The 26,694-nt window shown below is 36.4% G+C and overlaps 1 protein-coding gene across 1 annotated transcript in view; it reads right to left on the reverse strand.

Annotated features, from left to right (window-relative positions):
- Positions 1 to 20,423, reverse strand: part of LOC128987033 (magnesium transporter NIPA2-like) — a 30,357-nt gene extending 9,934 nt beyond the window's left edge. The window contains exons 1-4 of the mRNA XM_054407696.1: positions 20,091 to 20,423; positions 18,763 to 18,885; positions 17,669 to 17,811; positions 616 to 724 (exon numbers count right to left, since the gene is read on the reverse strand). Of these exons, the coding sequence (XP_054263671.1) occupies positions 616 to 724; positions 17,669 to 17,811; positions 18,763 to 18,885; positions 20,091 to 20,187 (472 nt within the window). The 5' untranslated portion in view covers positions 20,188 to 20,423. The remainder of the gene's footprint in view (positions 1 to 615; positions 725 to 17,668; positions 17,812 to 18,762; positions 18,886 to 20,090) is intronic.
- Between the last annotated feature and the right edge of the window lie 6,271 nt (positions 20,424 to 26,694).

The raw sequence follows: 26,694 nt of genomic DNA on the forward strand, positions 1-26,694 counted from the left end.
TGACAATATTGAAGATGACTTTGATATTGAATTGAGTTTTTCACTCAAGCAAAATGGAACAATCAATGTAGATCTACAAATCTCATGCAAACAAAGAAAAACTCAGTGAAAATTGTAAACCGGTGTTAGTTGTTTCAATTTAATTTAATAAAATATGTTAAATGTATGTCTTGAAGTAGCCTATCTTATTTTCCTTAAAGGCGAACCTAATCTATGTAATGTTAATCAAAAGTAATGCAGTTATCTTATTTTCAGAGATTAAATAAAAATAAGATGCTCTTTTATACATAAGGGTAGCTAAAAGCACACATGTATGTATTAAGTGAATTTATAACAGGTATCGGTATCGACTGAAACGAGAATCGAAACCAAAGTTCAAGAATCGGAATCAGTATTGGAATTGACCTATTCTGGAATCAGTCCATCCCTAATTTTCAATCAGATTTACAACGTATTTTAGTATTCTAACAGACAAATTACTACTGATAGTCATGGGTCTAGCATGAGCACCATTGCCTATGTTGTTCAGTATATGCTTTATGTGTCTAAAAAATCAACTCTGTGCCTAAAAAACGTTGAAAAAAGAGTTGTAAGCTTACTAACTTGCTTACTCACCAGGCTCTTGAAGTTTTAGCAAAAGTGTTTCCATGCTCTCAATTTCTTCTTCTTTAGGAGCGTGAATAACGATAACAGTAGACCCCAACACACAGAGAAAGCATCCAAGCTGTTGACAAAATATATGTAATTTGTTTTAGTATTAGATCACAATTTTACGAAACAATATACACACAGTTTGATAATCAAACCTATCAGGTGCAGAGATAATTTTGAGGTCTATGGTTTTCAATAACTATCTTCATTTCTAAAATAGTGGGTAACGATAGGCTCAACAGTTCGGCCTGATGATACGACATAACTCAAATGTTACTCATATGATGTTGATGTTAACAGCTGTTTGTTACTCTTATTTAACACACTAAGTTGTAGTCGAGCTTCACAATCTTATCAGACTATCCTATACTAGATATGATCTAGGATGAAGCTGTTTTTTATAACTGTACGAAAGAAAGGTAATATAGTCAACAAACACTACTCGAAAACTTATATTACAACAAAATTTCATCCTAAGACAGTGTTGCATACAGTGCATCTGCAGTGTGCAGTGTGTCTGCAGGCGTTGGCTTAAAGGTTGCAGAAGCCACAGAGAACGAAGATACAGAGGAAACATGCTTATGGAACAACTGTACGCTTTTAGCTCTGGAATGGTAGGGTGGAAATATACTAGTACCGAGCAAGGAAGAACCTGAACGGCTATTGTTTACAACAGCAGTTGTAGTGTACAGGCTCTTCCTACAGCGTGAGCGCTGTAGTAGTACGTCTTGGTGAGGGGGGAAAGGAGAGCAGAGCGGACGACCAATAGAATTTGAACTAGACACAAGCGACTGGTGCTAGAGATGACTTTAGTGTACCATCTGTATAATTTAAAAGACCGCCAAGACTGTACCTGTCATGGCGGGAGATAAGAAGGTTCCTAAGTGTGGAGCATGTAAAAATGAAGTTTCTGACGATGATGATGCATTGTTTTGTGATGGAAGTTGTGGAAAATGGTTTCACATGCATTGTGTGAATATCTCAATTGATGATTATAAAAAGATTGGTGACTTGAAAGATATTGTACTGTGGATGTGTGCAGCTTGTAAGAATGAGGTTAGAAAGGGAGTGAAAAAGATGTCATCCAATGTTAAAAGTAAAAGGATGGAAGATAATCTCTGTTGTGATTGTTTTAGTTACATACAGATCCTAACACAACAAATCTCTGAATTGACTGAAAGCTATTAACTTATGTCTGAAAATGTATCATTTATTCAGAACAGTACTACCGAATTGAAAAGTGAGGTTAGGACATTGAAGTGCAACTCAACTTTTGACAGTATATGGACTGACTCTACTAAGCGGTCTTTTAGTGAAATGAAATGAAAAATACTTTAATGAAATGAAAAATACTTTATTCCATCAAAAAACACAAACACAATAATTGTTACATAGCGTTGTACAGATGGATTATTCCCCACATAGGCACAGCCTGTGTGTGGGGAATGGGAATGAGCTTTACCAGTAGTCAAACATACAATGATACAATTAGTGAACAATAGTGAATGATACAATAGTGAAGTAATTAAATCATCAAGTAAGCCACTTTCACCTGTGCATGAAAAGAAGAGCTCTGTTAAAGGAAATTCTAGTTCAAGTGTAGGCCTAGAACCAAGAAACCCAGATTTAACTTCTAGGCATTTGGCTATAAGCGATGTGTCTAATTCCTCTGATCAAGAGTAATCTCGTAGATCAACGGTGGATGGGGATGGGTTTCAAACAGTGACTAACAAAAGACCTAGAAAAATGGGCCCAAATCTTAGCTGATGGGCCTAGTGATAATCAAGCAACCAAAGTGTCCAAGTTGGTTATGGGAAAAGCGAGCAACTCAAAGCTTTCAGTTGTGGATAGGTTATCATGGGTCTATGTAACACGTCTTGATCCTTCAGTAACAGAAAATGATTTAATTGATCATGTGACTAGCTTGTACAGTGATATTGAAGTTAAGTGTGAGAAACTTGCGACTCGTCACTCTTCTTATAATTCATTTAAGGTTGGTTTCCATTTTCCATTTTTTTTCCATTTTTCCGTTTTATCATAAGAGCCAGAAGCTCCCTGACTGCAAACCCGGTACCTGTAATTAAACACACCCGGGCCCCATGATGTAGGCCGAAGCATACGCACCGACCTTTGGCACACCATGGGAGGATGACTTAAGGTCATTAGTCTCACCGGCTGCCGAAGCAACCCTTCGGAGAGAGGGTTGCCCCTCAATCCTAACCAGGGATACCGGCTACTTGTTTAAGCGTCACTCCACCTGGGTTCCCCCAGGTACGAAACCCAGAAGGACCATAATGGAATGCCCTGACGCATTTAGTGCAAGCAACACTCGGGACCTATCCAATCCCTGACAGGCAGAACCCGCCATCAAAGCCAGGAAGAAGGGGACCACCAGCAAGCTGATACGGGGAACCCCAACCACCTATTTACACCACTACCCGATCGAGGCCTTACCCAGTTGATGGGAAACCAGAGGTGACCAAAGCGATAATTCCCTGAACACACCCAGCGGGCTTGAACCCCGCACCCGATCTACTTCGTTTGCCCATCAAGCCCAACATCACTGCCAGGCCATCAGGGTTTCCCAAAAGGAGGCAGGAATAGAAGTGGGTCCCACCCGGATGAACCTATCCACCAAAGGTGGCGACACCCTTTGACCAATTGAGGTTCCAGGGAGAACCCCCCACACTCTAGATAACCATACCTTCCGGTCTCAGAGACGGGGATTGGCTGATGGAGTGCACACAGCCCAGCCGTTACCCTCACACTGCGGAAAGTTATGTTCCCCTAGAGTGACCCCGTGAGCTTACGGGTACTTGCCCGATTTCACCTCCAGGAAAGGCTACTTCCAAAGTCGAGGATTTGCCCCACAGAATGCTGGTAGCACAGAGCAAGCAGGCCGAAGCCCAAAGAACCATAGTCACAGGTAGATGGGAGATTGATGGCACACTTCCACCTCTCCGAGAGCTAAACACCCCACCAACCTGGATGGAGGAGTGTCACTGGAGACTCCCCCTAAGGGGCTGGCGCTTACCAGACGTCCATGACTATGGCCTACTTGAAATGCCGATTCCAACACCGGACAGTTACCTCCCCTTCGGGGGCTTACTTGCCCGTCTTTCACCTCCCAGGAAGAGGCTACTTCCAGAGCCGAGGATATGCCGAGGTAATGTTAGTCATACACATCAGGCAGGACTAAGCCCAAGAACCACAGCCACAGGCAGATGAGAGAGGCGGCAAGAAGCAGCATCACTGAGAGCTGAACACCCCACCAACCTGGATGATGGAATGTCACTGAGGGCTCCCCCGAAGGGGCTGGCACATCCAGTCGTCCATAGCTGTGGTCTACCTGAGTGCTGGTTCCAACACCGGGCAGTTACCTCAAGAGCCAGCTCTGGGGGTCCGCGTGGTCGCCAGGCCACGTACCCACGCAAGCATGGGCCCCCTGCGGGAATTTAAGGTTGGTTTGCCTAAACATCTCGGAGACGATTGTATGAAGCCTGACAATTGGCCTAAAGGATTATTAATTGGAAAATATTTTCCTCAAAGAAGGCCAAGACAGTTAAGTAACGATTCAAGTAAGCCTGTGAACGATGTCGTGTCAGGGTATTCAAAAAACGGGGGACAATGATGGTGAAATCGACACAGGTAAAACCTATTCCTATTTGCCTAGTGTTTACTTTTTTATTTCTTAACATTCAGGGATTGAATGATAAATTTGATCTCTTGGAAGATGAATTAATTAATAATAACTGTGATTTTGTTTGTCGGAACATTGGTACAACGATCCGGTTACTGACCTAACAATTGAGAGGTTTTAAATTAGTAGCTTGTTACCAGAGACATTCTCTTAAAAGAGGAGGGACTTTAATCTATGCTTCTGACAAATTTAATTGTGAGGTTATTGACCTTAGTGAGTATACCAAAGACAAACATTTTGAGATCTGTGGTATTGTAAATCATCAACATAGGTGCTGTGCATGTATCATACTCCAGATGATGATTAAAATATTTTCCTTGAGACATTAGAATGTCTTCTCTTCACTTTTAAACACCCCAAGTGGTTCAGTTACACTTTTGTGTTTGGAGGGGACTTAAATATAAAATTTGACATTACTCTTAAAACCAGCACAAGTGTCCAGCTATGTAATCTATTAAAGCAACACAACCTATACTTTCAAAACTATGACCAACCAGAGGTAAGGCATGCCTAGACAATGTTTTTACTAACGCTAGGAGTGATGATTGTTTCACCGCAGTGGAACCTTGCTACTTTTCTGACCATTCTTCACTTTGGTTCCGGATAACATGTAATTGGACCACTGACAGACCATCTACTGAGCCTGTTTGCCGAAGGAACTTCTCAGAAGCAAACATCAGTAAGTTTAAGCACAAACTTTCTCAGGTCAGTTGGGAGGAAATGTATAATTTAGTCTTAAGTAACTTTCATTGTAAAATGCTTAATGTCTGTGATACTAGGTTAAGTTTTGCTGAATCATATTTTGAACAATTTTTTGACACCTTTTGCTTAATATTTAAAGAATGTTTTCCTATTCGCAAAATTAGTCCTAAGAATCTGAAAAGAATAAAAAAACCATGGTATAATGAAGATTTGGCAAGGATAAAGCAAGAAATGGTTGTTGCTCTTGAAATTTTCCAATTAACTGGTGCGGAGGCTGATAAATTTTTGTATAACAACTTGCGCAAAAGGTACAAACATGAAATTTAAGAATGCCAAATTGAATTATGATGTCAAGGTAATTGAAAATAGTAGTAATAAATGTAGGGGTGCATGGACAGTAATTAAAAATTTCCAGAATAGTGTTACAAACAACAGTGTGCCTATCAAACCAGACAGCATTAATAGTTTTTTTGTTGAATCTGTTAATAATATAAGATCCTCAATCAATAAGTCTAATTATTCATCTCAGGATTATTTATTAAGTATGCCAGAGCCAACAGTTTTATTTTTTTACAGCCTGTAGAGACAAAAGAAGTTGAAAAAGTGATAGCAGGATTAAGTAATGCCAAAGCACTCTAGATTATTATGACATGTCAAACACATGATGTTATAAAGAGTGTGGGTAGTGTTATATCAATGGCCACTTGCTTTACGGAAGGTATTTTTCCAGGGATTTAGAAAATGGGGCGATGTCTACTTGTACCGGCGTCTAGTTGTACCTGCTGCATTTTGGTGACAGGCGTCTAGTTGTACCCCGTCCAAAGCTGTAGAGACAACTTGACGATGGTGCGGACGTCTAGTTGTCTCTACGTCTAGTTGTCTCTACGTCTAGTTGTCTCTACGTCTAGTTGTACCTCTTAAAAATCTACAGGTACAACTAGTCGGGAACGTCACCGTCTACTTGTACCTCATACGTCTGCGTCTACTTGTACCTACGACTACTTGTACCTACGACTACTTGTACCTACGACTACTTGTACCTACGACTACTTGTACCTACGACTAGTTGTACCTACGCCTACTTGTACCCACGTCTAGTTGTACCTGCGGCTAGTTGTATCTCCCCTTCAACTTGTCACCGGTTTAAGAGATTTATTTTATTTCTTTACAAATCATACAATCTTACAACAATTTATTATAAACAACTTGCTACAAAAGCCAGGAAAATTTGGCTTGTCTGCAGCTCATTGAGAAACCCCTGTTCTTGACAACAACGTACTTGTGTCCCTTGGTCAGTCCTTATCCATACAACACTTTGGTTTTCCTTATTTCTTGTCAAGATCTGCTATCATTGTTTTTTCCACTTAAACTCTACTTCTTAGGTTTATACACAAAACTTTTATCATCTGACCACCAAACCCCACCAAATTTCGATTTAAAAGACACAGCAGACATAGCTCAGCACGATAATTCACCAACTTCTATGACCACTGCTCAAGACGAACTGACATCTTGCATATCTGGCATTTACTTATACCTACGGGAGGGATGGTTGTGAGATGTATTTCCACGAAACGTCCCCGGCGCCGGGAATGCAGTGTATGGCATATGTTTCTTTTCCATCTACCTTTCAGTAAAGTAAGACAATTGTAAAACTGGAAAATTACATATCCTTAACCATTAGAAATCTTACAAAGTGTTTCATAAGGGCCTGGTTATAGTTAGTACCTGGTGTTGAAATATTAAAACATTGTGCATACTCCTAAGCCAAGCCGAGATCAAACATCACAATGAATTCTAGGTCTAAACATTGACAACACATATAAAAATAAGTCACATAATAAGGAAAAGTAATGTAAAGGTATATCTTATAAAAATAAATTAGATTAAAAAAATAAATATAGCGTATTCCAAATACACATTAGTATATAGTATACACATTCACAATTCAACAAAGCTGGTTTGAAAACTAAATAGGCATATAATATTGCGCATAACCGAACCAGTCCCTAAAAAGTCCCTAAAAAGCTCAAATACAAAACAAATTATTATAATATTTAAACAAACTCAGAATCAAATTATCTATGTCAGGTTAGAAATCCCAGTACAATATATATTTTGTACAAAAACAGTTTGTTATTAGTCTTTCTTTACTTTTGTTGACGTTATTTTTAATAAATAATTTATATTACTCCAGAGGTTTAACTCTACTGCTAAAGGCAGCAAACATGTTTGTGAATAAATATTGGTTTACTAAGGTAGCTTTGGTCTTGTGTTTGATGATAACTAGTGTCCCTGTTGCTCGAATTCGAGCAATTGCTAAGTATTACAGGCGTTATTTTAAAATGAATTTCAACCAAGTCCAACCAAGTTTTACCAAGTTTGGCGCAAACTGTAAAATTAGCAAACTTATTGACTGTTTACAATTAACATATGCTCTTCTTCTCACTTTTGATTTGTGACAACAGCTGGAGTTTCATAACAATTTTTGTTTCCAATGTTAATCTTATGGAGAAATACGAAACTTTAAAGGGCTCCATGGCCTCACTCTCTTATTATTTCCCTAAAAAGAAAGTTTCCTGCACAACTTCACGTTACGCTCTTTCCAATGACACCAAAAACATGCCAATTGGTTCAGTAGTTTCGGAGGAGTAATTGTCACAAAAAACCTGCTTGCGTATTAAATAAGTAATATAATATAGATAGATGATAGTAAAAAGGCTTCCCTGATTGAAAGATTGGAAATCGTCTTCGTCAAAAATGAAAAGGCAAATAAAGGTGTGTTGAGATAAGCTTAGTTCTTGGTCAAAACCGCTAAATTAGCATCCCTACGAAGTTATTATTTCTACGTTTATGCTCCTTTTGGAAAGGTTTAACAAAATTAGTGTAAAGTAAAAGCATCCCATTGACCAAACGTATCGCTAGATTTGTTTCTGATCAACATAAAAACTACTATTAGCCTAGTGTAAGATTATGTGGTGGTATTCCTCCTAAAGGTGCGATTGATTTTAAATATTCTATCAAAAAGGGGTCTATTCAACGGCTGATTCCTAACTATTTTGCGACTGGTTAGGTTTCCATTACCCAGTTAAAAAACAATTAATTACTTTTCATCAGAATCTTCGACATGCATATTTTTGGTTGGTTTTAAGAAACGGAAACTACCTCTAGGTTTTACTGTTATATATGGATGCTTCCTTTACCACCGTACATGCTGGGCTATATTATTTGAACCTTTTTTGCAGTACCTGGTTAAAATCTCCTCTAAAAAATTATGTGTTTCCGCCCATTGGAACTTGTCATAGTACTTAGTTGATGATTAATGAACAAATATATTGCCTGTCCTGAACGAACCTATTTCATCTTTATTCCCATGTTGATTTCCAAGAGTGGCCGTTGAGGTTTATCCCTTTATACAATAATTGATTAAACACCACAATAAATTAATCTAAAATTAAAATTGGTAAAATAAAATATAAAAAAATTGAATAAATCTTGAACATATGTTTTGAAATTAAAACAAAGCAAAAGTTTTCCATTAAATCCTGAATAGTTTATTTTTTAGTCAATGTGGTTATTTCATGTTAAACATTCCTTCAACACAAAAATAACCTTCAAGTTATAAGAAAAATTACTACTTAATATAGTTAGTAAGTTTTATTTAATCAGTGAGAACTGATTGGTTGCTTTAGTCAAATGTTAGTCAAATAGTCAACACCTAGCCGTGGTTCTTGTTGGTGTACGCAAACTTCGCTTGTCAAATTCCACTGACACAAGGGTCAGGCCTTGTCTCACCCTCGTCAAACATCAACCTGGCGGGTTGTACGCAGTCTTCGCTAAATTCCAGCTGTACGCAAACTTCGCGACACCACTTGGTAGAGGTGTCCAAAGAAAGGTATGTATTGGTCTGTAGATGAGTTATCAAAAGAAAAACTAAGCAAAATCCCTTAGGACTCTGCCCTAGAAGCCTTTAAAGATCCCTCCACAGAGTTGTTTACATTTTGGCCATGTGAATAATACTTTTTAATGAACTAGCTGTTTATTTTTAAATTGTATTTCAAACAACGGAGTTAATGTTATTTTGTTATTTTAAAATTGTTTTTCTTATTTTTCAGCCATGTTTTGCAATGTAACATTCCATTACGAAATCAGTGCAAAATCCTTTTATCACAGCAATTCATAAATTATTTCTTATTGAACTATCTTGTATCTATTGTACTGGATGGTGTCTGCCTTTTTCACCACTTTTGCCTACATTTTATCATATTATTCTACACATATCAAATATTTATGTACAAATATCTGCTCTTATCATGTCCAATAAAATCCAAACATAGAAACCTTGCCTAAAATGGTACCTATCTTGACAAATTATTTGCACCTGCCTATATTACGAACTTTCGCGCACTGGGTTGGTAACATTATTGAAAATAACACGACATGTTGGCTGTAAGATATGGTACAGAGAGAAAATACTATTTATGCAGCTACTGTCATGATAGAAAGGTCATATTCCATTTAAACTACATCACATAATCCTTTATAAAATACGTTGATTAACAATATTTAAACGTCAATGTATACTTAACAGCCAATTTACAGTATTTTTTGTTTTTGGAAATGTCCCATTGCTATGTCATTTGCATTATTTGCTGCCAATAAAGTCAAAAGGCCGTATGAACTAGGAGGCCCCTAACAGTTCAAGAATAAAATCCAACTTCACTTCAAGTATTACACTACACCTAACATTCCGTAGAGAGATTATATTGACAACTTTATGTTATTGATAAGGCTGAGACAACTAACTGACATCCCCCATGTCAAGAAATTCCAGCTTCAACAGTAACCTCAAAATAAATTTCTCAAAAGTAAGCTAGAGGGTGCATTCGTTGGCACAGAAGTAAGATATGAACTGACGCGACGTGACGAAGGAAAAATCAAACTTACACTGTAACGGATATACCTCCCTTTGAATATGTCTTCCCAAAAAAAGTTTTCTTTTCAAATAAAATCATATTACACTGATGAAATCACGGAAGTGTTTAACTACAAAAGATCCACCAATACGATTTTAATACTATTTAAAGGTTCTTCAAAAGGAAGAGATACCAGATAACATACTAATAATAACTCCGATGACGTACGGTAAGGGGAATATTTTATTCATTGAATGATCAACCGAATTTGGCGACTAACGCAATTAATAGCAATATTGTTTTTACACTTATTATTCTTTAAACAATGCTAAATGCTCAAAATATGTAGGCTATATTTTATCCAATTTATCACAGTTAGGTGAATTAACGTAATCCTTGAAAGTAACCGTCGATTTCGACGGGTTTCACCTAGATTAAATAGTATTAGTTAATATATCGATGTTCACATGACCGGATGAGTCATCAGCTCTATCCCTAGTCCGTCGGTCATTATCCCTCGAGGCACCGGCCGATGGACCAGGGAACAGCTATGATTTACACTATCACCCTCTACTACGATATTTTTTTAGGTAAACATTCCAACGCTCATGATGACATCGAACACTCATGCATATTTGTATATAGGCCTAGCCAGTCCAAAACCTGAATACACTGTAGGTATGAATCAGACCGCTTATATCATAAACAACTAAATATTAAGTTTCCTAACCAGAGAACACACAAGAATGGCACTTTACAAGACTTTATACCAAGCCTTCATAAACTAAGAGTATTTCATAAGTTACGTTGCCTGTGTAGATTTAGACTTAAAATCAGTATAAAATCAGTAATGGATTGAAAATCTAAGTGTTATTTACGTTTTGTTTGCACTATAATGTAGTGTACCTGTTTCTCGAAATCGACTAATTTTTAAGCTATGTGTATTACCAGGAATTATTTCAAAACTAATAAATAAATAACGTCTTTGTTGGGCAGCGTACATCAGATTATACAGGGTGTCCCGGAACTCTCTACCAATATTTTAGGGCATTGCTCCTGGGTAAGAAACATACGTAAATATCATATTTAAATTGTCCGGAAGTCCTTAGTTACTCACACAGCCGCCATTTTGTTTTTTTCAGTTATAATTTTTTTCTAAAGAATGGTTAAACTTACGAAATTGAAACTTTGTAAAAACATTTATGACAACTAGACAAAACTACCAAAAAATTATGACGATTTTTCCAATTCATAAAACAAAATGGCGGCCATTTAAAATTTTGTTTCTTAAATAACTCAAAAACCATTGATTTTACAAAAATTTTAAATGGCCGCCATTTTGTTTTATGAATTGGAAAAATCGTCATAATTTTTTGGTAGCTTTGTCTAGTTGTCATAAATGTTTGTACAAAGTTTCAATTTCGTAAGTTTAACCATTCTTTAGAAAAAAAATTATAACTGAAAAAAACAAAATGGTGGCTGTGTGAGTAACTAAGGACTTCCGGACAATTTAAATATGATATTTAGGTATGTTTCTTACCCAGGAGCAATGCCCAAAAATATTGGTAGAGAGTTCCGGGACACCCTGTAGATCTGTTTTACATTAAAACTTTTGTCATTCAAGGAGTTTAAAATACTCAACTAAAAGCTTATGTTATTAATAAAAAAGCACACTGTTCATAACAGTTTGATATAATCAAAATTTTTTTGAAAATGTTTAATACTGTGAGTGAAAGAGTTTTTTTTTAGCAACTACCACAGTACTACGTAAAATCAAAACAATATTTAGGTTGATTGGAGGTCAATCACTTTCTCGCAACTACGCGATAGAGGGCTGACCCAACACCCCAATAACTGGAATGGATTGTTGTGAAAGGAAACTCTAAGAATTTGCAAATGAAGTCCATTCTGAGTAATGTGTGGGGATTAACGGGACATTCTGTACGCTGTTTACAAAATATTTCCTTTGCCTTTCCAAGTACTGAATCTATATGGTTTTGCTTATATTAAACAATAAGTCAAATACGTTGTAGCAGATGTCTTTAGCTGCATTTTACAACAGGTATTTCGTTCCCTTTATAAAAATAGCTGTGTGTGTTGGGGGAAATAGCTGTTCATGGCGTGTTCCTGAATCAACAATAAGGTATATTGTGTTATTGTCCTAATAAACACGAGAGACATTCGCCTATCTTTATGGTCGTATTATATAAATAACATTGAACTGATTAATTTAACAAATGATCATTGTTAATTTATTGTAACAATTAGGCTATTTATGTACTGTACATTTATGTTTTATATGTTTGTTTTGTGCTGTATTTATGTTTTAGTATATATACATACTATTTAAATATTTATTTATTCAATCAATGTCCTGACTAATCAATACACAACCTAAACTATATTAAATAGAGATTTGATCATATTGTCATAGCCTCTCTTTATAAGAAATCTGTCCGGAGTATGTGCAATTTTGGTTTATTAAACTTATTGGTAAATTGGTGTAAGATTGTTTTAGGTTTATTCGTAATCCGGACGCACACGAAGTAGAAGCTTTTGCTTTGGTATTAACAGTCAAGTAAAATAAATAAATAATTAAAATAAATAAATAATTAAATAATCTTATAAATTTAAGAAAATGGGTTATTCGTTTGGCTCTGCTACCCGACCATTTTTATTATTGAGGTCTCAAAGGTATGCACGCTAAGATTTGCCATCAAGCATCGGCGTATATTTTTCTATTATCTCACTCGGCTTATACGTAAACGAAATTGCTCCCCATGTTTTTCTTATGGGAGTTAAATTTGGTTTTCATGATTTTCTTCGTTAGGCTAAACAAATCATGTTAACAATTTAATTTTTGCGTTGTTCTAATTCTTATAACGTAGTTTTCTAAAGTTATCTGTTGTGGCTGCCTAGAAATAATCGGACGTTTGTTTCTCCTTTGAAAATGTATTGATAATTATAGTAGTGGTAGTTAGTTATGTTACAAGACTATGACAAATTGCCAATTATTGAGTCAACTTGGTCCCCACGCACAGGCTTCGCATATGTGGGCCCTGTCGATTTTCAGAAATTACGTTCATTCTGTATCTATTATTTCTTTTGTTATGAATTGCTTTTGATTTTATTTATTTGATTTAATTTTACTATGGTATTTTTCCGGACAAACTCCATTAAACATATAGCACGGGTCGAGGTTAATTTAACAACTTAAAACTAATTAATTCAACAATAGTTTACCTGAAAACTATTTTACTAATATTTGTTTAAAGTTTTACAGAATACACTTACACATGATGCTATTGTATGTTTTTATTTATGCATGATATAGGTACTTACAACAAAACTTGTGAATTGTTGTGTTTATTTATACATTTATTGTATGGCAACAACGTAAACTTAAAGATAGGAGCGAGTGTATGCAATTCCAAGATAGAGTTTAGTATTCACCGATCCTACGATAGTTTAAGAGTATATTTCGTACCTAGGGCCGAAAATGACTTTTTTTCAGCTCGGGATCATTTTTAAGTTCGAGACGAAGATGAAATCGGTCCGTGGTACGATTGCTGTTTTTCACCAAAGTATACAAAACTGAGAAAATATATCAATAATGTAGGCAAGCATGTTTCTTTACAACCTTTTTATCAGCTCGTGAACATCACAGAGAAAATATCCGCATATCGGTGGAAATGTATTTTCCTGTCGATCTACAGAATGCCTTTATAAATTAAAATAGGCTAAAAAGACATAAAAAAAGAATTACAAATGTTTAAAACTAACATGGGTTTAACGGGTTGCTATGCTGGTGACGAAATAACAACTAATTATGAAAATAAAATCAAAACAAATGGAACATATTCCAATCACATTTATTATTTACAGTGTATGTTAAATGGAGAAGTTTGTGTAGTACATTGCATAGTTTTTGTCGAGTTTTCAACCGCTGGACCTCAACTTCATTGTACACTTCATTGTTCATTGATCACTGGGAAATCCATTGTAAACTATAAGATATGCACACTAATCAATGCAAATACTTTAAGGTTATGTGAAAAAATATTTAAAGGAATCAGCAAAAATTGTAATACATAATTGCTGGGCAGCGGTCTATTGCAATTCATTAGGGATATACTGCTTGTATATTTAATGATATATATAAATGTTTTAATTAAATAAGCGATTTTCGGTACTAGGGCTGGAAAATTTTAATCACAACTATAGCTGCCATTTCGGCCCTGGACAGCAATGCGTAGCTTTCAGCCTCCAATTAACGTCTGTAAAACTACTAAAACAACGTATTGCGGTGAAAAATATTTGCCAATCATACTCAATCGACTCGGAACACTGCAGTTCCTGATTTAATTAAGGGTATTATTAAAAAGTACTCGTGCAGTAATCAATTAAACAGGGTAACGAATTGAAGGATAGATACAACTAGACTATAAGGACGCAAAATACGCGTAGGTACAACTAGACGTAGGGACTAGTAGACGGAGGGACCACTAGTCGTAGAGACTACTAGTCGTAGGGACTACTAGTCGTAGGGACAACTGGTCGCATCCGTACAAGCTAGGTGATACTACTTGTCGGTGGGATACACGTCTAGTTGTACCTACGTCTACTTGTACCTACGTCTAGTTGTACCTCCTAAAAATCTGCAGGTACAACTAGTCGGGTGAGCCACCGTCTACTTGTACCTACGTCTAGTTGTACCTACGACTAGTTGTCCCTAGGCCTCGAGGTACAAGTAGACGGAGGGACAACGAGACGGAGGGACAACGAGACGCGGTCCCTAGAAAATCTCTAAAGCCACCCCAGTCTTTAAACGGGGAGATAAGTATGATCCTTCAAACTATAGGTCTGTGTCTTTGGTGCCCATCTTGTCTAAGGTTTTAGAGAGTGTTATTTTTCAGCAAATCAACAGACACTTTGAATCTTTGAGTTTATTTACAGATTCACAGTATGGCTTTAGAAAATCACGAAGTACAGCTGATGCAGTAGCAGGCCTAGTTGAAAAAATTTATGAGGTTTTTGAGAACAAGGGCTTTGCTTGGGCCACTTTTTGTGACCTAAGCAAGGCCTTTGATTGTGTAGATCATGGCTTCTCTTGGACAAGCTGCGGCACTATGGCGTAGATGGGGTGGCTCTAAGCCTTCTCAGTTCATACCTCTCAAATAGGAGGCAAGTGGTCTGCGTGGAGGGTGAGCGATCTGCTACACTGGGGGTGGTATGTGGGGTCCCCCAAGGGTCCATTTTGGGACCATTTATTTTTTTAGTGACCATTAATTATCTGCACAGTAATGTCCTTTGTAGTACCTACTTATATGCAGATGATTCAACCTTTTTGTCATGTGGACCTGATATAGAACAGCTTTCTGATGATGTTGATGTGGCAGAGAGTAATTTTACTGACTGGTTTGCTGCTAATTCATTACTTTTAAATAATGAAAAGACAAAAATGTAATATTTAGCCTTAGAAGTGTACCTGATATATTAGTTTCGAATGAGTATGTTCTTAGGAGTCATAGTTGATAAGCAATTATCTTAAACCCCACATATTGAAAATCTGTTAAGTCGTCTTTCAAGGGTTATATTTCTGTTCAGTAGATTAATTCATTGTGTACCTTTTGATTATATTAAGTCAGCCTATTTTGCACTATTTCAATCATTAGCAAGCTATGGTCTGATGTTCTATGGTAGTTCAAGTAAAATTCAGGAAGTATTGTTATTACAAAAAAAAGGTTATTAGAATAGTTATGAAGGCTGATAGATTAGCACACTGAAAACCGCTATTGAAAGAGTTCGGTGTCAACAACAGTAAATTTGTATATTTTCCAACTTTTATTGTTAACCCACAAAAATAGGGACAATTATGATTGTAGAAATGATATACATAGTTTTAGCACTAGAAACTGTAGAAAAATAAATGTACCACAAGTTCGTTTAGAAAAAACTAGGTCCGGACACATTGTTATGGGCATTAGGTTTTATAACCGATTACCAACGGCTGTGATTTGTTTAGATGACAAGATTTTTAAGAGAAAAGTGCATGCATTCTTAATAAGTAACCCACTCTATAATGTAAAAGAATACTTTGATTTGCCTCATAATTTATTTAATGAAATAGCATAGAGCATTATATATAGACATATTTTATATTTTTCTAGTTTTTTTGCAATCTCTCGCTTTGTACACTGTATTATTGTATTTTTATATTTCATTGAACCTCAGATTATGTCTTATATTTTTTAGGTAGGCCTATTCATTGAATATGTGTCGCATACAATTGTATGAAAACAACTTGACTTGTCCATGCATGTAAAAATGACAAATAAACGTCTTATGTATCTTACTATCTGTATCTTGAATGTTTCCCCTGTATCTTACTTCTCTGAGTAGGAGCACACTATTGCTGCTCATGACGGATATCATAATTATGTAGTGATAAAACTTTAAAATACCCTTAAGACCCTACTAAATTACTCTTATATTTCTTTAATGGCCTATATTTAAAAATTATATTTATATTTATTATATTTAAACAGCTAAACAGCAGTGATAGTTTGATTATGTAAAGGAAGTTATGAAATTGGCCCATCAGCCAGCCTAAACTCATTGAGTCTTTAACATTACAAAAATTCAATTTCGCACTATTCCATAGGCTAAACTTTTTTTACATCTTATGTAGCCTATTTTATTTTGACTTTTAAATCCATAACATCCTGTATTTCTAACTGCTGTGTGTATACAGCTGTTTTCTTCAGTTTCTTAGAAAGACTATTTATTTGCTCAAAGTGACATCATCTAGCATCCTACTTTACTGATAACACACAGTTATCAATAATTCCATTCTTATCTAACATTGATAACATAACTCACATGATGTGACAAAAGTCTAAGATCTCTTCATTTAAGTCTCATGAAATTGCTGTGCATACTATTTCATTACATAATAAATGTTGTTACAGATGATACCGGTGGGCCTACTTCTACCTTTATTTAATTTTCAACGGCAAGTTGTGTTGTTTTAGTTCAAACTAAATCATACATCATGGTGGAATATTCTTTAATGGAGCCCTGAGAAAAGAGTAGATCTAACTTGGATGATTGTGCCAAAAAAAGTTGGTAGCCTAGCTAATGTAGGCCTAAATTAAAATTTAGCAAATGTATTCATTCATTCATTCATTTATATACTATACCATTACATTTTACAACAAAACACTTATTTCTTTTCCTGTAGCAGCAAAACCTTTTAAATTGTAAATATTTTAGTACAAATCCGATCAGACAAATTAAAAATCTCTTAATCTACAGGTTTGATGTGGCAGGGGTGTTTTTCATAAGATGTAGGCTCTGAAACCACCAGGTTGGTATAAAAACATAGTTAAAGCTATTTGGTGATTACATGGGATATGAGCCTGAACCTCTAGAAAAGAAGTTATCCGCACTAACTACTTAAGCTGTATTTCGTTCCAATATTTAGGTGGTTTGAGGGAAAGTTTCCCCACCACTTTTTTTTGTATTTAATGTGTGTTGCTTAATCAGCTGTTGAGCTATTATTAAAGGTAATAGGGTCAAGTGGAAGGGATGGATTTCTTCCCCTCAAACCGCCTAAATATTGTGAACGAAGGATCGTAGGATAGCCACACCCCAGGATCTAATTTAATAATATTGCATTTAAAAAACAAAACCTTACCTTCCCTAGCAGGTTGAGTTTCTCATTAAGGAACTTTGACGCCAGAACAGACGCCACAAGTACACTGAGGGCTCCTAGAGGTGTGACCAGTGACGCCGGGGCGAATGCGTAGGCAGCGAAGTTGGCTGCTTCTCCGATGCCCACTATAACCACCAGTTTTAGTATTAGTGTACATATTTTTGTAGCGTACGCTAATGTAAATCAATATCTAAGGAAACTCGTTAGTAAAAATCAATTGTTCTTGAATAAAATCAATTACGTTACATTTTTCATTACCAAATAAGGGGATTTTATCACACTAAGTAGATTTTAGTAGACCTATATTTAGATTTTTTAAATCTTAGGTTAGGTTAAATCATAAATATGTTTGTAGGAATTTTCAGACGAGTCATCACTCAAGACACTGACCCAGATACAGGCGGTGACGTGAGCGCTCCGGTCAATGACCTGACCTTGGGCTAATTGGAGGGTATTTGGCGGGCGAAAGTATGGCTCATATGGTATCGTCCGATTCATAACGAAACTAGGAAAGTCCTACAAACATATTTAATACCTCAATACTTTTCATTGAAATGGCGACCAGGATGACCTACCTATCTGCCGCAGCGCGCTGTATTAGTGTGACCACTGGATAATACCAAAGTACCTATCAATGTACCTATCAATAAGAATAGGCCAATAAGAGCACCCTCATAGATTCTAGATCTTAACTTCTTACGGCATGATTTTCTAATTTAGGACATTAGAGCGGCTATGTCCACATAGTCATCCTCTCTATGTGTATCCTCTTCACATCTCTACCTTTTCGCCCATCAACATAGAACTCCAGGACTTCATTCTTTGATCCATAACAGAACTCTATTGTGGAACTGTGAATTTACTAGTCATGTAACGCATTGGCGGATCGGTAGGAAAACACTTTTGTGCTGTGTCCTATTGTAAGCCACGCTGATAAGTACCAACCACGCTGCGTTCTTTAATCGCAAAGCTTGCAGCATGGGGTTACTGACGTTGAAAGAAAACGCAACTTGATATAAATGCTGTCAAATAACACTAGGTAGGCCTAAAGCTAACAACGGAGAAAAGGTACTAACTTGTGATCAAACCAGCCCACCAGACCCATTCTTTCAGATATCCAAATCCACCAGCTCCAGCTCTTAATAAACCATTGCGGCTCAATCGAATAAGAGCTAGTTTCTTGATTATAAAACTGGAACCTACAACACAATCAAACAACAAACTTTAGTTAACTCTGTCTAACTTATTTTTTTTAATTTGATGTGAAAAATACAAATTTAGGCTAATTAGATTTGATAAAGACAATTTGCATATTTTACATTTAATTTTAAGTTAATGGTCATTTATAGCTTTTACTATAATAGCTATGTAACTATACCTTGATACAACAACTACCTATGATCTGTTGTTAGACAATTATGTTGTTACCGTAACTTAAGTTAACAGCCCAAAGACCAATTAACAACAGCTAGCCTACCTATCTATTATCAAACCAAACTGCATCAAAGTGCACTCCGTGTTATTGTTCGTTATCAACCGCTACAAATCAGTTCTTATCGTGATGGCCAGTTACTCGAATGTAACCCGTTTCTATGTAGGCCTAACAGTTGCAAGTTCTCATTAACTTAATTTAAGTTATAGGTTAGGTTAAGTTAGCCGACTTAGTTTATTAAGGTTAGGCCTAAAGTTAGTTTAGTTTACTAACTTTATATTCTGGCAAAACATTTGTGTTTTAAATAGGCCTATATATATATATATATATATAGGATTATTTGATACGGTATATCTATAATTCAATTCAGATGATTAGGTTAGGTTTTAACCTAGCTAACCAAACTTGAAATTAACTTATATCAAATGAAATAGGTATAATCTAACTTATATCGATCAATATATTCATTCGAATGAGTGTGAGACGTAAGTTAAACTAAAGTACAGCCAAAATGCAGTCTGTTTCCTGTTGGGAGGAGGAAATAAGCTACCTTGAGGGGATGAGCGCGAACTCATAGGCTAGGGGTAGGCCTATACACTACAGACAAAAACACCTAACTCTACTTGGCTGCACTTTACTTTAGGTCCTACACAAACAACCGAATGAAAATATCGATTAGGCCTATTCGAATGTTTCATTCGATATATCGTTTGGTTAGTTAGGTTAGGTTAACCTTACCTAACTAACCAAACGATAACTTATATCGAATAATCAATATATCGATCAATATTTTCATTCGAATGAGTGTAGGACCTAAAGTAAAGTGCAGCCCTCTACTTTTCTACCAAATTAAGTTTGATAACTTTGGCCTGCTAAAGTTAACTATTACCAACTGATAATGATCAGCCTAATTTTACAAAAAAAAAAAAAAAAACTCCTTAGGCTTAGCCTTATTGAATAATCTACACTTACCAATAAACAAACTGGAACTTAGTGCCAAGCCTAGTCCAATATAAAACTCTGTGCTTGTAATTAAATAGGTTGTTAATACAGGTTGTTTCGGAGACATTTTACAGAATAGAATTATAAGATATAGTATAGGCCCTAGGATATAACCAATATTAAATCAACTGTGTACTAAACAGGACTACTCATCCTACACGCCCAATATCATTCCGCACATAAAGATGAATCACTGACTTAGTAAAATCTCTTTAAGGCACAGATAACAATTACGTAATGGATGACAAAGTCAATAAGCTACAGAGCAACTCATTCTGGCTGTATGTTCACTGATTCAAGGTCTCTTCCTCTTCTGAGAACTGAGAACCAGAAGTTGAGGTTAGAGTCTTATAATGTTTCTTGTTGGTTTATTTTATTTGACAGTCTGCAGCTAGGAGTTTTTTTTTTTTTTTGCTCGCTCGCTCTAGCTGTCATGGCCAATGGTAGCATGATAACAGAACTGGAAATCTAAAGCCATCATAAGCAGGTTTCATTATTATGCATGTAGCTGTAAAAACACCAAATTAACTACTAACGTACTGTATATAATTTATATTTTATATTGAATTGAGTACAGTCAAAATATTTAAAATGTTTTTCAAGCTGCCAAGGAAAGATTCGGGGTGACACAAACATCTTATCAACAAGAGCTCAGGCAACAACAAAAAAGGAAATTTAATATAATTTAAGTTCTAGCGACTGGGATATCAAAAATATTTACAAATTTTTGTCACGAGGACACCTGAGTAATAATACTTTAATTAATTTTGCTGTTTAAATTCTGTAGTGTCTACAGTCAAAAAAAGAAGCGGTATAATAAAAGTTAATTTTAGTTCAAATTTTTACCCACAAGGGAAATCGTGGGCGAGGGAGGAATAGCGGCAAATTGCAGCCAACTCACATTAAAGCACGCAATGGCGGACACAAGGGATTATTGTTCTTCTACACAAGGGGTTTGGTTTACAGGTCTCAAGAAATCTTATTTCAAGACCAAAACATTGCGGACATAGAGGTCGTACGGAACGAGGTGAAGCTTGGAGGGGAATAGTGGTGTGGCGGGGGAAGTGTCGCTATGCGAGGCGACGATCGGCTCGTCTCCTACCCCCACCATGGATTTAATATGTACTGTATCTGTAACGGTACCGTGTTTTTATTCAGTTTTCGAAATATTTCACAAATAACGCCCAACATACCTATATATGATTTTTACGTATGTTTGTTTGTTCCAAGAGCAAAAAATGATCTGTGGACTCAGCTAAAATGTCACACGCACATACTGTACCGAGAATTAGTATATTTGACAATTCCCGGTCGCCGGATCGACATTGCCCTAGAGCTCTGCACTAGGGGCTCAAATAAGCTCTGAGATGTGATTTCTTGCCTATTGGGAAAAAAGCATTTGGCCAAAGCCAGAATGACGGACATAACACCCAAGCACCCACCCCTCATGGATCGTCTTCCTTTCCGACCCTTCCAACCAACTGCTTGGTTGTGGGCAGTTTAAGCAGCATACTTTTTTAAACGTTAATAACAATTCAAGTATTCTTATCGCCTTAGCAGCTAGCTTTCGACAAAATAAAACTACGCAGCATTCTCAATGTTGTGGTGGTCTTAGTTTTCAGTATCTAGAATTAATTCGGCTATTGCAAACACGATTATTAGGGAATCGATAAAACCGATATAGAGAAACAAGTAAATATAATATAGCCATTGAAATAAATATATTACAACTTTATATAATATACTTCGATGGTTTAAACCAGCAAGTTAGTACATACGCAAAAACCCTCACATATTTTGCATTTCGCGTATGGTGTTGGCATGTTGCTATAGACCTTGATCTTAAATTATTGTAAATAAATAAGTATACTGTAATTTAGGTACCCGTACTAGTTATTTTGAATCTTCGGAACAGATTATGTTTGAGATTTGTTAAGTCTTATTGACAAACAACTGTAGTAGTACTCACAAGGATCGTATGGGTCATACGCATCAGTACCAGTGTAGGTGTAAATCAGAACGAGGTAAAATAATATCTCACCCCAAATAAAATCCCAGCCCCAGGGTACATCAAATATGGCACTCCTCATGTTCCAAAACAAATGCTCCTTAAGGAGTGTTAGAAGTTCTCTCTGAATACTGTGTTCTACCTGCCTTTTGTGCGTAAATCATATGTTGTATTAATTGTTAATCGGCTATTTACATTACTTGTTTAAATTTTATCAGTTTTGTGCTCAACCATGTTAATAAACCATCTATTGTGTATCAAACAAAAAATGTAAATAGAGTATTAACAATATAATAAAACATAATGATTTGTTTGAAAGACAGGCAGAACATAGTATTCAGAGAGAACTTACCATCTCTTGAATTTGATCTTTTTATTGTATCAATATTACTATCTATCATTAACAAGGAGGCAGAATTCTTAAAAATAAATTATCACGTCATCACAAGGATAGTATAGATCAAATGCAGTAATGTAGGTGTGTACAACAGAGCGTGGTGAAACAATATTTCACCACAATCAAAGCCTAGCCACAGGGTATGTCGTACAAGTATCGTTGAATCCTTTAACAGCTTACATGGGTACTGCCTTACCATTTATTAGCAAAAAAGATGGAAGCAATTTTTCACTTTTATAGTTCTACTTTTTAACAAAGGGGTTTAACTGAACACTAATTTATCAGTAGGTGCTGTAATGATAATATTAAGGTTTACTTTCTTCTGCTGGATTCAACATTTTTGACTCTACAACAAACCATGTTAAAATTTACGTTAGTTTAAATCGACAAACCTACGCTCACCGTAGACAGTAAAGTGCACTTCAACATTATGCTGTACAACACATTACAATTCACCGCAAATTATTCAGACAGATTAACCCACTCATAGGTAAGGAATCGCGTAAAAGACAGGGTTTATACCAAATCGGACACCTAGCCTTGGTTCATTGTACAGACTACAATTATTAATAATCTTTATCGGCGAACTGTCAAAGAGGCGGCCAATAAAACGTAGGATGGTGATTATAAGTCAATATCCATAAGGATTATACTATCATGGCTTTTATCAATTATTATACAAGAAATTATTGTAGACAGCAAATATTTCAAACTTTTTAACGTCCAGAAATCCTTTCATCCACAACATTCGCAGTTGGGTTGTTACTGCGCCGTGTACTGTGGACTTCTTGTCAGTAATGTCCACAAATCCTTACATCCCCACACAGTAGAGATGCTACAACATGGACTTGGACTCAGTAATGGCTCGGAGGATCTTCACATTATCAGTTCTGGAGGGGGCAATAATTGCACTTATTAAGTGGTTAGCTCACGAAAACTGGTCATCAGCAGAGAGATGGGGAAGGGTGCCCAAATGATACCGACTCCTCTGGCACTGTAGAGATGCTCTTCTTACGTCTAATTATACACGTAATTGATATAAATGTAGGTTCGATTGGGAAAACGGCCGAAAACCTAAAATGCATTAGTAATACACGGTTATAGATGGTCGTAAAAGGATAGAAGTGTCGGTTTATTGCTAAAAAATTCATAGATGATGGTTTCGAAATCCGAGGTATTTTAAAATCACAAGTTACTTTAAATACTGTACTTGATGTTCTGTTACGGGTGAGCAAACTTTTTGCTTGAAGTACAAAATATGTTCCTGCGAGAAAATACTAGTAGTTTTCCGTACATGCAGTAAATGTTACCATAATAATCCAGTTTCTGGATACCAAGCAAAAACTATCTTGTATTGTGTAACAATCCTGAACATCTCAAAATAATTTGATTGTTGTAAAACTCTAGTCCAAACCTAACCTAACTAATAAAATAAACTTATTGATACTACAAGCTCATAAAACCTCATTGACGGTGGAACGGTGTTTTTGTTGGAAAAAGTGTCACATTAAGACTTTGAAAACTTAAAATCTTTCGAGGATATGTTAGTCTGATGTTGGTTTCAATTTTATTGAGCTCTTATTCTTCATGATTGTGTAATTTATATTTTAAAGCATGGGAAACTTTTCACACGTAACGTAAAAAGCGGAATGCTTTACGCTTGATTGCGAAAGTAAAATTTTTGGTGGAGAAGTTGTATCTTATCTGGACAAAAAAAAACGTATTGAGGCTTCTCAGTAGATAGTGAGAGGTTAATAATCGTGGGTAAGTTCATTTTTTCACATTCCCATTTTCCAAATGCAACCGAAAAACTCATCATCTGTGTTTTGCATCCACTGCTAATGGAAGAACCTCCTTACAACTTGAAAAATGTCTTGATTTGTCTCTCCTTCCTTAATGTTCCCACAATTTGGGATTGTCGGTCGGCGTCAATGATGGCAAAAATGTTGATTGATCATAAAAGCGCGAATTATATCCCCGAATCGAGTCACGTCAACTATAATTTTTATCTCCGGCCCCCTTTGAAAAGCGATATAAAACCTGTGCTAATGCGCCAGTGTCATCGGCAGTAGTTTTATGAGCTATTGACTCAGGAACGTTGTCCGACTGCAGGGCTGGCTTTATAGACTTGGGCCCAGAGTACGTCCGCTGCCGCTGTTGCTGTTGCTGCCAAAGATGTTGCTAATTCTATTGACGTTGCTTCTATTGCTGCTGATTTAGCTGATGACGTTGTGTCTGTTGCTAGTGTTGCTTGCATTTGGTGAGTTCATTGTTGATGTTGCTGTTGTTCTTATTGTCAGTTGAAGATGCTGCTGCTACCAACATCTTCTATTGCTGTTACTATAACTGTTCATGCTGTTCATGCTGTTGTTTCAACCACTGTTGATATTACAGCTGATTCCACTATTGTTGCTTGTATGCCTACTGATGCTGTTGTAGCTGGCAATTTAATTTCTGTTGTTGCTGTAACTGAACAGTTGTTATTACACATTCAATTGATTATGTTCTGCTTCGTTGTTGTTTTTCATGCCGCTGCGTCAACCGATGCTATTACTGCTTCTGATTCTCCTACTAATTTTCCTGTTGTAGAAGGTAATTTAATCGCAGCTGTTGTTGTCACAGTTTGGCTCCTGTTTCTACTGTAAATTATGTTGTTTCTAGACAGGCTTTAGATTCTGCTATTGTTCTCATCGGCTTTGTCTGTGTTGTGGATTTTGCTCGTTCCACTGCAGTAGCTGCTGTCTTTGATTGATATAAAATATGTGTATATATCCACTGTCTATAAGTACTGAGTTAATACTAATGAATATTACAGATGACAACCGCCCTCAAGTAAAGTACTTTCAATCCTATTAACGATGATCTAAGTAATTACGTTGTTGAGAGAGTTTTTAAGTGAAAAAAAACATATAAATAATTAGATTGTTCAAGTCGGATTGTTCCAGTGGCGTCAGCAGCAATGCAGGATCCGGCCTGAAAGGACCACAATAGGCGTGAAATGTGAGACCCGAGCGTTGGGCGTCTCTGGTTTGTAACGGCATAAACCAAATTCGCCATGCAGGCCTCCATATTGAACTGTCGGAAGCGGTCATGTAAATTACCTAAATTGATTAACAGACTTATTTCGTTTGACGCGTGGAATCTGACCCTCCGATACGCTGTTTCTCAACCAAAGAGCTCTGAAAAAGTTGGAAGAAACGTGAATATGGAAAATGTTAAATCAATACGTTGCATTTCTTTATGTTATTATGTCTGGGCTTCTCCATGAGGGGGGGTGGGTGTTAGGTCCAAATATTCTAACGTTGTAGATTGAAACCTAGATGAGCATTGTAAATCTTTCTGAACCCATTAAATAGTTTTAACAATCTTTTGAAATTCTATAAATCAACACATCACCGAAAACAGAAGAACCTCTACGTATGGCAACGCACAGCAATAAAACAGTGCATTTGTTCTAGAAACAAACAATCAGCTCAGTTTGATCAACTGGTTCTCTTGATTGTGTTGTCACTGACAAATTTCTGTTGTCGTGTTGATAGTCCTGTTATTTTGTCTCGAAAGCTATGAACGACATTCCCTTTGACATTCAAGTCAAAACTCATTGAATACCTTGCATAAATTATTTTTGTTACACCAAAAACCTTATACCAAATTGAATAAAGATTAAACAAAATAATTTATGAGGTGCATTACAAAACATTAAATGTAAAAACAAACTTCCAAGTTTTTTTTCGCCTTTTTTTCTCACCCAGAAACAATTCCTTGAACATTGGTATTGATTTTAAAACACCCTTCTTTTTTACCAAGCTTTCGGTTGTGATGAAAGTAGTTTGGTCTGAATCCAGTTCACCGGAGCAGTCATTAGGTTAACCGCGGTGAAGGGTTAGTAATGAGGTGCTTAAAATGCAAGGGAGCCCCCGACGCATACGGGCACCCCCGCGCATCATCATGCCCTAACCATCATGCCCTAACCATCATGCCCCAACCATCATGCCCAAGGCGCATCCACCGGAAGTTGGGGTATCCTACGAAGAACTTGTTACAAGGCTCACTCGACTTCTGCGAAAAGCTGTCTGCGCTGCTTACAAAGACACTGTAATTTTCTTGCATTCCTCGAGCTGGCGGAAATAACGCGGTTGAACACATTTCACAGAATTGTTTGGTCAACT

Source organism: Macrosteles quadrilineatus, unplaced genomic scaffold, assembly GCF_028750875.1.
Source record: "Macrosteles quadrilineatus isolate MER2022 unplaced genomic scaffold, UCM_ALF_1.0 Scaffold_2__2_contigs__length_208266976, whole genome shotgun sequence".
Lineage (NCBI taxonomy): Eukaryota > Metazoa > Arthropoda > Insecta > Hemiptera > Cicadellidae > Macrosteles > Macrosteles quadrilineatus.